Source organism: Oncorhynchus keta, chromosome 30, assembly GCF_023373465.1.
Source record: "Oncorhynchus keta strain PuntledgeMale-10-30-2019 chromosome 30, Oket_V2, whole genome shotgun sequence".
Taxonomy (NCBI): domain Eukaryota; kingdom Metazoa; phylum Chordata; class Actinopteri; order Salmoniformes; family Salmonidae; genus Oncorhynchus; species Oncorhynchus keta.
This window is the reverse complement of record NC_068450.1, coordinates 30,245,168-30,257,084: the sequence shown is the minus strand read 5'-3', so window position 1 is coordinate 30,257,084 and position 11,917 is coordinate 30,245,168. Positions and strand designations below refer to the sequence as shown.

At 51.3% G+C, this 11,917-nt stretch overlaps 1 protein-coding gene across 3 annotated transcripts in view; it reads right to left on the bottom strand.

Moving 5' to 3' along the window:
* The window catches only part of LOC118363958 (serine/threonine-protein phosphatase 2A 55 kDa regulatory subunit B gamma isoform-like), a 28,268-nt gene extending 19,961 nt beyond the window's left edge, over positions 1–8,307 (bottom strand). The window contains exons 1-3 of one of the 3 annotated variants that reach the window (XM_052488203.1): positions 8,113–8,307; positions 7,570–7,765; positions 290–439 (exon numbers count right to left, since the gene is read on the bottom strand). In XM_052488203.1, the coding sequence (XP_052344163.1) occupies positions 290–371 (82 nt within the window). In that variant the 5' untranslated portion in view covers positions 372–439; positions 7,570–7,765; positions 8,113–8,307. Of the gene's footprint in view, positions 1–289; positions 440–7,569 lie in introns of all 3 variants that reach the window. The other 2 variants (XM_052488202.1, XM_052488204.1) reach the window with 2 other exon arrangements.
* Between the last annotated feature and the right edge of the window lie 3,610 nt (positions 8,308–11,917).

Here is an 11,917-nt window from a genome sequence, read left to right as displayed (position 1 = left end):
CACACACACACACAGAAAAGAGACACTCACAGAGCCAGATGCACACAGAGACAGACACAGTCGCACACACACACACACACACACACACACACACACACACACAGAGAAAGAGACACTCACAGAGCCAGATGCGCACAGAGACAGACACAGTCGCACACACACACAAACAATCTATTCACACAGACAGACAGATAGACAGTCGCTCACACACACACAGTGCTCTGGGTCTTGATATATCTGAATAGGTGATAAAGTGAAAAGTAATTGGTACTGTATAGTGTAAACACACCTTCAGTGTAAGAGGCAAACGGCTCGGGCTCCAGAGAGAGGGAAGTGATGTCGGAGCACAGGACCTGGATAGGGTTCAACATCCTGGGGGAGGAGTCCGGGAGAGGGGAGGAGGCGGGGCGGGCTCTTCAGGCTAAAGCCACGAGCAGCCCTGCAAGAGGGGGGCAGCAGGGTCTCAGTTACACTGCATCACAGAGGGATGCCACAGGGAGGGAGGGGAGGAGAGAGGAGGAGGTGGGGGTGGCTCTAAAGTGTCTCCTTTCCTTCTTCTGTACTATAATGAAATTAATGGTGGCATTGTTAGTACTGTAGTGACTGATACAAACAAATCATGCATGTTGTCATGGTTTTATTATTATCGTTAACATGTCCATTTCACCATCCTTCCATCTCTGTCCAGGAACTCCTAGCCATAGGACAGAAGGGTTGTACAGGGAGGGGGAGAATATAGGGTAGGAGGGGGAGAGAGAGGGGGAGGGGGACAGAAGGGTTGTACAGGGAGGGGGAGAATATAGGGTAGGAGGGGGAGAGAGAGGGGGAGGGGGACAGAAGGGTTGTACAGGGAGGGGGAGAATATAGGGTAGGAGGGGGAGAGAGAGGGGAGGGGGACAGAAGGGTTGTACAGGGAGGGGGAGAATATAGGGTAGGAGGGGAGAGAGAGGGGAGGGGGACAGAAGGGTTGTACAGGGAGGGGAGACTATAGGGCAGGAGGGGGAGAGAGAGGGGGAGGGGACAGGAGGGTTGTAGGGGGAGGGGGAGACTATAGGGCAGGAGTGGGAGAGAGAGGGGAGGGGGACAGGAGGGTTGTACAGGGAGGGGGAGACTATAGGGCAGGAGGGGAGAGAGAGGGGAGGGGGACAGAAGGGTTGTACAGGGAGGGGGAGAATATAGGGTAGGAGGGGGAGAGAGAGGGGAGGGGGACAGAAGGGTTGTACAGGGAGGGGGAGAATATAGGGTAGGAGGGGGAGAGAGAGGGGAGGGGGACAGAAGGGTTGTACAGGGAGGGGAGAATATAGGGTAGGAGGGGAGAGAGAGGGGAGGGGGACAGAAGGGTTGTACAGGGAGGGGAGAATATAGGGCAGGAGTGGGAGAGAGAGGGGAGGGGGACAGGAGGGCTGTACAGGGAGGGGGAGACTATAGGGCAGGAGGGGGAGAGAGAGGGGAGGGGGACAGAAGGGGTTGTACAGGGAGGGGAGAATATAGGGTAGGAGGGGGAGAGGAGGGGAGGGGGACAGAAGGGTTGTACAGGGAGGGGGAGAATATAGGGTAGGAGGGGGAGAGAGAGGGGAGGGGGACAGAAGGGTTGTACAGGGAGGGGAGAATATAGGGTAGGAGGGGGGAGAGAGAGGGGAGGGGGACAGAAGGGTTGTACAGGGAGGGGAGACTATAGGGCAGGAGGGGGAGAGAGAGGGGAGGGGGACAGGAGGGTTGTACAGGGAGGGGGAGACTATAGGGCAGGAGTGGGAGAGAGAGGGGGAGGGGGACAGGAGGGCTGTACAGGGAGGGGGAGACTATAGGGCAGGCGGGGGAGAGAGAGGGGGAGGGGGACAGAAGGGTTGTACAGGGAGGGGAGAATATAGGGCAGGAGGGGGAGAGAGAGGGGAGGGGGACAGGAGGGTTGTACAGGGAGGGGTAGTCTATAGGGCAGGAGGGGGAGAGAGGGGGAGGGGGACAGAAGGGTTGTACAGGGAGGGGGAGACTATAGGGCAGGAGGAGGAGGAGGGGAGGGGGACAGGAGGGTTGTACAGGGAGGGGGAGACTATAGGGCAGGAGGGGGGAGAGAGGGGAGGGGCAGGAGGGTTGTACAGGGAGGGGTAGTCTATAGGGCAGGATGGGGAGAGAGAGGGGGAGGGGACAGGAGGGTTGTACAGGGAGGGGTAGTCTATAGGGCAGGAGGGGGAGAGAGAGGGGAGGGGGACAGAAGGGTTGTACAGGGAGGGGGAGACTATAGGGCAGGAGGGGGAGGAGAGAGGGGAGGGGGACAGGAGGGTTGTACAGGGAGGGGTAGTCTATAGGGCAGGAGGGGGAGAGAGAGGGGAGGGGAACAGGAGGGCTGTACAGGGAGGGGAGACTATAGGGCAGGAGGGGAGAGAGAGGGGAGGGGGACAGGAGGGTTGTACAGGGAGGGGTAGTCTATAGGGCAGGAGGGGGAGAGAGAGGGGAGGGGGACAGGAGGGTTGTACAGGGAGGGGAGTCTATAGGGCAGGAGGGGGAGAGAGAGGGGAGGGGGACAGGAGGGTTGTACAGGGAGGGGAGACTATAGGGCAGGAGGGGAGAGAGAGGGGGAGGGGGCAGGAGGGTTGTACAGGGAGGGTAGTCTATAGGGCAGGAGGGGGAGAGAGAGGGGAGGGGGACAGGAGGGTTGTACAGGGGGGGTAGTCTATAGGGCAGGAGGGGGAGAGAGAGGGGGAGGAGGACAGGAGGGTTGTTCAGGGAGGGGGAGACTATAGGGCAGGAGGGGAGAGAGAGGGGGAGGGGGACAGGAGGGTTGTACAGGGAGGGGTAGTCTATAGGGCAGGAGGGGAGAGAGAGAGGGGAGGGGACAGGAGGGCTACAGGGAGGGGAGACTATAGGGCAGGAGGGGGAGAGAGAGGGGAGGGGGACAGGAGGGGAGGGGGGGAGACTATAGGGCAGGAGGGGGAGAGAGAGGGGAGGGGGACAGGAGGGTTGTACAGGGGAGGGGAGACTATAGGGCAGGAGGGGGAGAGAGGGGGAGGGGACAGGAGGGTTGTACAGGGAGGGGTAGTCTATAGGGCAGGAGGGGGAGAGAGAGGGGAGGGGGACAGGAGGGCTGTACAGGGAGGGGAGTCTATAGGGCAGGAGGGGGAGAGAGAGGGGAGGGGACAGGAGGGTTGTACAGGGAGGGGTAGTCTACAGGGAAGGAGGGGAGAGCGAGGGTGAGGGGGACAGGAGGGTTGTACAGGGAGGGGTAGTCTATAGGGCAGGAGGGGGAGAGAGAGGGGAGGGGGACAGGAGGGTTGTACAGGGAGGGGTAGTCTATAGGGCAGGAGGGGGAGAGAGAGGGGAGGGGGACAGGAGGGTTGTACAGGGAGGGGTAGTCTATAGGGCAGGAGGGGGAGAGAGAGGGGGAGGAGGACAGGAGGGTTGTTCAGGGAGGGGGAGACTATAGGGCAGGAGGGGAGAGAGAGCGGGAGGGGGACAGGAGGGTTGTACAGGGAGGGGAGACTATAGGACAGGAGGGGGAGAGAGAGGGGAGGGGGACAGGAGGGCTGTACAGGGAGGGGGAGACTATAGGGCAGGAGGGGGAGAGAGAGGGGAGGGGGACAGGAGGGTTGTACAGGGAGGGGGAGACTATAGGGCAGGAGGGGGAGAGAGAGGGGGAGGGGGCAGGAGGGTTGTACAGGGAGGGGTAGTCTATAGGGCAGGAGGGGGAGAGAGAGGGGGAGGGGGACAGGAGGGTTGTACAGGGAGGGGGAGACTATAGGGCAGGAGGGGGAGAGAGAGGGGAGGGGGACAGGAGGGTTGTACAGGGAGGGGTAGTCTACAGGGAAGGAGGGGGAGAGCGAGGGTGAGCGGGACAGGAGGGTTGTACAGGGAGGGGTAGTCTATAGGGCAGGAGGGGGAGAGAGAGGGGGAGGGGGACAGGAGGGTTGTACAGGGAGGGGGAGACTATAGGGCAGGAGGGGGAGAGAGAGGTGGAGGGGAACAGGAGGAAATGGGCTAAATATCCTCCCCTCTTCGAGCCTAGGGCAGGAAACGCTGGAGACTGGAGAGAGGCCTCGGTCTTGACATAGCTACAGATACACTGCTGTGTGCACACACACACTTCATCAATAGCCAATGTAATGAGTAATATCAGGAGGGGAAGGAGGAATAGAGCAGAGGTGGATGGATGGATATATAGATAGATGGAGGTGTGGAGAGAGGGGTTGAGGTGGTGGGGATGGATGAAGAGGAGGGGGGTTGAATACCGATATCGCCAACATCCTAATCCTTGTGGAACTATGGGATTTGTTTATTCCTGTGTTTCTACAATCATTTCTATAACGCCATAGTATATTATAACAAGACACTGCACTCTCCTATCTTCAGCAAAGGTTTTCAGAAACAAATCAGCACCACAACAACGGTCTAGGCAATATGTTTTGGGACTAGTTGAATGGCCCTGCTAATACATCACACCTCTCTGCCAGGACAGGAGTCGCATGGTGTTGGCTGTATGTACTCCTCCCTGTGTTTCTGAATCGTCAGGGACTCTAGCTGTGGTCTGATGGCATAATTTAATATGGCTATTGTTAGAGGGCGGGGCTAGCCTGTCAATCACCCAAGGCCACTCCCAACACGCCAAATGTATCTTCCTGTTCTGTTTCCATGGTGATGGACAGATGGTGATGTATGATGTATGGGAGACAGTGTGCATGCAATGGAACACGCCTTCCACCCACACACACCCTCGTGAAAGACAATGTACAGTATTCAGTATCCATTGACACACATAGAAAGTATTTCAGAGAGAGACACACGCACGCACACGCACACGTGCACACACACACACACACACACACACACACACACACACACACACACACACACACACACACACACACACACACACACACACACACACACACACACACACACACACACTACTGTTTGAGACATTGTTAATTCATACATACAAACAAATGATATAAACAACTGAAAATAGCACAGTGTGTAATGGATTATCTAGACAGGGTAATTCCAGGTACACAACCCCTTAACATTCTGGATTTGTAATCCTACCTCTGAGACCAGCTGCTGAACAATGTTGCTGTGTGAAAGTGGCCCAGTGTTCCAGCCAAATGAACAGTGTTGAGTTCAGATTAACAGGAATACAGAGGGAAATAGATTGGGATGTTAATCCTGAATTCTGATACAGGGATGAAACTCAGACAACTACCTCCTCTGTTCTGACGCACGTCACTCGACAGTCAGCCGCCCACACACACTCAACAATCACCAGAGAGAGAGAGAGAGAGAGAGAGAGAGAGAGAGAGAGAGAGAGAGATAGAGAGAGAGAGAGAGAGAGAGAGAGAGAGAGAGAGAGAGAGAGAGAGAGAGAGAGAGAGAGAGAGAGAGAGAGAGAGAGAGAGAGAGAGAGAGAGAGAGAGAGAGAGAGAGAGAGAGAGAGAGAGAGAGAGAGAGAGAGAGAGAGAGAGAGAGAGAGAGAGAGAGAGAGAGAGAGAGAGAGAGAGACACAGAGAGAGAGAGAGAGAGAGAGAGAGAGAGAGAGAGAGATTTCTGAGAGAGAGAGAGAGAGAGAGAGAGAGAGAGAGAGAGAGAGAGAGAGAGAGAGAGATTTCTGTTTTAATTTATTTCTGGTGTGTTTTAATTTCATGAAAACTCAAGAAAATTCATGAGTCACTTGTATATATGCATGTATGGTATGTACAGTACCCAGAGACAGTCACACACAACCACCTGCACACACACACACACACACACACACACACACACACAGAGAGAGAGAGGAGAAAAAAGAGAACAAGAAATAAAGGAGAGATCAGAGCTAAAGGATAGAGGGATGACAGGAGAGAGAGAGAGATGACAGGAGAGAGAGAGGAGAGATCAGAGCTAAAGGATAGAGGGATGACAGGAGAGAGAGAGAGATGACAGGAGAGAGAGAGACTGACTGTACTGACTGTAACTGACTGACTGTACTGACTGTAACTGACCGACTGCACTGACTGTAACTGACTGCACTGACTGTAATTGACTGACTGCACTGACTGTACTGACTAACTGACTGTAATGACAAGCTGTAACGACTGTACTGACTAACTGACTGTAACTGACTGTACTGAATGTACTGACTAACTGACTGTAACTGACTGCACTGACTAACTGACTGTACAGATTAACTGACTGTACAGACTAACTGACTGCACTGACTGCATTGACTGTACTGACTGCACTGAATAATTGACTGTCCTGACTAACTGACTAACTGACTGTACTGACTAACTGAATGTAACTGACTACTGACTAACTGACTGTACTGACTGTACTGACTAATTGACTGTACTGACTAACTGACTGTACTGGCTGTACTGACTAACAGACTGTACTGACTAACTGACTGCATTGACTAACTGAATGTACTGACTGTACTGACTGTCCCGACTAACTGACTGCCTCTGACTGCACTGACTAACTGACTCTACTGACTAATTGACTGTACTGACTACACTGACTAACTGACTGTAGTGAATAACTTACTGTACCAGACTGTACTGACTAACTGACTGTACCTGACTGTACCTGACTAACTGACTGTACCTGACTAACTGACTGTACTGACTGTACTGACTATACTGACTAACTGACTGTACTGACTAACTGACTGTACTGAGTAATTGACTGCACTGACTAACTGACTGCACCTGACTGTACTGATTAACTGACTGCACTGACTAACTGACTGTACTGACTAACTCACTGTACCTGACTGTACTGATTAACTGTCTGCACTGACTAACTAACTGTACTGACTAACTGACTGTACCTGACTGTACTGATTAACTGTCTGCACTGACTAACTAACTGTACTGAGTAATTGACTGCACTGACTAACTGACTGCACCTGACTGTACTGATTAACTGACTGCACTGACTAACTGACTGTACTGACTAACTCACTGTACCTGACTGTACTGATTAACTGTCTGCACTGACTAACTAACTGTACTGACTAATTGACTGTACTTACTGTACTGACTAACTGACTGTACTTACTGTACTGACTAACTGACTGCACTGACTAACTGACTGTACCTGACTGTACTGACTAACTGACTGTACTGACTGTACTGACTAAACTGACTGTACTGATTGTACTGACTGCATTGACTGACTGTACTGACTAACTGACTGTACCTGACTTTATTGACTAATTGACTGTACTGACTGCACTGACTAACTGACTGTACTGACGAACTGACTGTACTGACTAACTGACGGTACCTGACTAACTCCTTTGAAAGATTCTGGATCCTCTCATGAGAGATTATAGATCTACCCTATGAGCAAAGAGATTGTGAGAGAGAAAACACACACACTTACATAAACAGTCGTAGAGCACACACATACTTTAAGTAATTTCGAAGACGCTCTTATCCAGAGCAATTAAGGTTAAGTACCTTGCTCAAGGGAACAGACAGATTTTTGTTCACCTTGTCGGCTTGGGATTTGAACCAGCAACCTTTCAGTTACTGGCCCAACACTCTTAACCGCTATGTTACCTGCAGCCCCACACCCCACGCCCCTGTCATCTCTTACCTTCAGTCACATAGTTGTGGTCTCGGAGGAAGCTGTGGTTCAGTGTTCGGGTGGTGTCAGTGTCCTCGCCCATCAGCAGAGGTGCGGTGTGTGCCCGTCCTGGGGGGGCAGCCTAGATCCGTGGGGGGGGTCCCGGCCAGCGCACAGTCCATACTGCCCAAAGCCTCCTCAGCACAGGGGCGCAGAATGAAGCATTCTGGGACAGGGACAGGGAGAGGGCCGACGACACAGATACGCAAGGACACGCAGGCAGAGCAGTGAATGACACACCAGCTCTTACACACACACACACAGAGGTTGAGAGCAATGGATCTTGCTCCGGACTCAGTCAGTATCTGCAGTGCTGCTTCTCTTGCTGGTGTGCTCTCTCTCTCACACACACACACACACACACACACACACACACACACACACACACACACACACACACACACACACACACACACACACACACACACACACACACACACACACACACACACACACACACACACACACACACACACACACACACACACAGACCTAACACATTAACACACACACCCACAGCCCATTGCCTCTGGTCAGGTACTCCTCGATAGATTCTCCATGAAGACAGTCCTCTCTCACAGTCAATGGAGTCCCTCTCTTTCGCTACCAGGCTGTTTTTCTGCTGCAGTGTCAGCTCTGGCGTATGAATGTGTGTGAAAGCGCACGCGTGTGTGTGTGAGGGAGAGAGAGTGGTAGCGAGAGAGGGGAATGATGGGAGAGAGGGAAAGAGGGAGGTTCTATACTGCTGATGTGGTATGGGTGTGACACATCAGAATAGACTCCTCCCAGCTCAGCCAATCAGAGACCAACTGCAATCTGCACGACCACTGACTGCAAATTATTAGAGACGAGAGAGAGAAGAGAGAGAGAGAGAGAGAGAGAGAGAGAGAGAGAGAGAGAGAGAGAGAGAGAGAGAGAGAGAGAGAGAGAGAGAGAGAGAGAGAGAGAGAGAATTATGAATAGGGACCGGGAATGGATGGATGGGAGAAAAAGAGAGGTGGGGGAGAAAATGGAGAGCAGAGTGCAATGGAAGTGACAGTGACATTTGGTTTCATATCTGCTTCTGGCCATCTCCTTTTAACCCCAAGCAGGGACTACAAGGCCTATTTATCAGCTCTAACCTTCAATCATCAGCTTTCACCACCATCTCAACCCCCTAAACACAGCTACAACCTACTCAACTAATGAAGCCCCCCACACATCACGAAACTAATAAAACCCCCCGAATAAGATAACCCACCATCTCACTGGAATAAAGACCTCCTCCATTCCTGTCATTATTGAAAGAGATTGTGATATCTCACATCTCAAAATAGAGCTACTTAATGTTAGATCCCTCACTTCTAAGGCAGTTATCGTCAATGAACTAATCACTGATCATAATCTTGATGTGATTGGCCTGAATGAAGCATGGCTTAAGCCTGATGAATTTGCTGTGTTGAATGAGGCCTCACCTCCTGGTTACACTAGTGACCATATCCCCCGCTCATCCTGCAAAGGCGGAGGTGTTGCTAACATTTCTGATAGCAAATTTAAATGTACAAAAAAAGGCCTCCTGGGCCATATATAGCGTTCCTCAGTGAGTTCCCCGAATTCCTTTCGGGCATGGTAGTCATAGCAGATAATATTCGCATTTTTGGTGACTTTAATATTCACATGGAAAAGTCCACAGACCCATTCCAAAAGGCTTTCAGAGCCACCATGTTGGGTTTTGTCCAACATGTCTCCGGACCTACTCACTGCCACAGTCATACTCTGGACCCAGTTTTGTCCAGTGGAATAAATGTTGTGGATCTTAATGTTTTCCTCATAATCCTGGACTATCAAACCACCATTTTATTACATTTGCAATCACAACAAATAATCTGCTCAGACCCCAACCAAGGATCATAAAAAGCTGTGCTATAAATTCTCAGACAACCCAAAGATTCCCAGATGCCCTTCCAGACTCCCTCCATCTACCCAAGGACATCAGAGTACAAAAATCAGTTAACCACCTAACTGAGGAACTCAATTTAACCTTGCATAATACCCTAGATGCAGTCGCACCCATGAAAACAAAAAAACATTTGTCATAAGAAACTAGCTCCCTGGTAAACAGAAAATACCCGAGGCCTGAAGCAAGCTTCCAGAAAATTGGAACGGAAATGGCGCTACACAAAACTGTATGTCTTCCGACTAGCTTGGAAAGACAGTACCGTGCAGTATCGAAGAGCCCTGACTGTTGCTACACCAAACTGGAAGTCTTCCGACTAGCTTGGAAAGACAGTACCGTGCAGTATCGAAGAGCCCTGACTGTTGCTACACCAAACTGGAAGTCTTCCGACTAGCTTGGAAAGACAGTACCGTGCAGTATCGAAGAGCCCTGACTGTTGCTACACCAAACTGGAAGTCTTCCGACTAGCTTGGAAAGACAGCACCGTGCAGTATCGAAGAGCCCTGACTGTTGCTACACCAAACTGGAAGTCTTCCGACTAGCTTGGAAAGACAGCACCGTGCAGTATCGAAGAGCCCTGACTGTTGCTACACCAAACTGGAAGTCTTCCGACTAGCTTGGAAAGACAGTACCGTGCAGTATCGAAGAGCTCTGACTGTTGCTACACCAAACTGGAAGTCTTCCGACTAGCTTGGAAAGACAGTACTGTGCAGTATCGAAGAGCCCTGACTGTTGCTACACCAAACTGGAAGTCTTCCGACTAGCTTGGAAAGACAGCACCGTGCAGTATCGAAGAGCCCTGACTGTTGCTACACCAAACTGGAAGTCTTCCGACGAGCTTGGAAAGACAGTACCGTGCAGTATCGAAGAGCCCTGACTGTTGCTACACCAAACTGGAAGTCTTCCGACTAGCTTGGAAAGACAGCACCGTGCAGTATCGAAGAGCCCTGACTGTTGCTACACCAAACTGGAAGTCTTCCGACTAGCTTGGAAAGACAGCACCGTGCAGTATCGAAGAGCCCTGACTGTTGCTACACCAAACTGGAAGTCTTCCGACTAGCTTGGAAAGACAGTACCGTGCAGTATCGAAGAGCCCTGACTGTTGCTACACCAAACTGGAAGTCTTCCGACGAGCTTGGAAAGACAGTACCGTGCAGTATCGAAGAGCCCTGACTGTTGCTACACCAAACTGGAAGTCTTCCGACTAGCTTGGAAAGACAGTACCGTGCAGTATCGAAGAGCCCTTACTGTTGCTACACCAAACTGGAAGTCTTCCGACTAGCTTGGAAAGACAGTACCGTGCAGTATCGAAGAGCCCTTACTGTTGCTACACCAAACTGGAAGTCTTCCGACGAGCTTGGAAAGACAGTACCGTGCAGTATCGAAGAGCCCTGACTGTTGCTACAGCTTGCAGTATCGAAGAGCCCTGACTGTTGCTACACCAAACTGGAAGTCTTCCGACTAGCTTGGAAAGACAGTACCGTGCAGTATCGAAGAGCCCTGACTGTTGCTACACCAAACTGGAAGTCTTCCGACTAGCTTGGAAAGACAGTACCGTGCAGTATCGAAGAGCACTGACTGTTGCTCGGTCATCCTATTTTTTTATTTGAGGAAAATAAGAAGAATCCAAAATGCTCCAGTTTCAACTGTTCTGCCTGCGGCTATGGAACCCTGACCTGTTCACTGGACGTGCTACCTGTCCCAAACCTGCTGTTTTCAACTCTCTAGAGACAGCAGGAGCGGTAGAGATGCTCTGAATGATTGGCTATGAAAAGCCAACTGACATTACTCCTGAGGTGCTGACCTGTTGCACCCTCTACAACCACCCTAATTATTATTATTTGACCCTGCTGGTCATCTATGAACATTTGAACATCTTGGCCATGTTCTGTTATAATCCCCATCCGGCACAGCCAGAAGAGGACTGGCCACCCCTCATAGCCTGGTTCCTCTCTAGGTTTCTTCCTAGGTTCTGGCCTTTCAAGGGAGATTTTCCTAGCCGCCGTGCTTCTACACCTGCATTGCTTGCTGTTTGGGGTTTTAGGCTGGGTTTCTGTTCAGCACATTGTGACATCAACTGATGTAAGAAGGTCTTTATAAATACATTTGAGTCTTGCCATCCCACTTAAACATCTTAATATCCCTGAGCAATATCGATCATCTCAAACACACACACTTTTTAAAATATCCTTCTCCTTTTATATCCAGCTCGATCTTCATCCGCCCCACCGCAGTATGTCCTTCAAGGGCTGCCATCCCTGACCCTGACCGTAGACGAGAGGGTTAGACATCGGGCTTGCCCACAGACTGTGCCTGTTGCCTTGGCGATGCTGGAAGACAGCCACTAGGTTGGACCCAAGGCACAGAGCACATATCAATAGT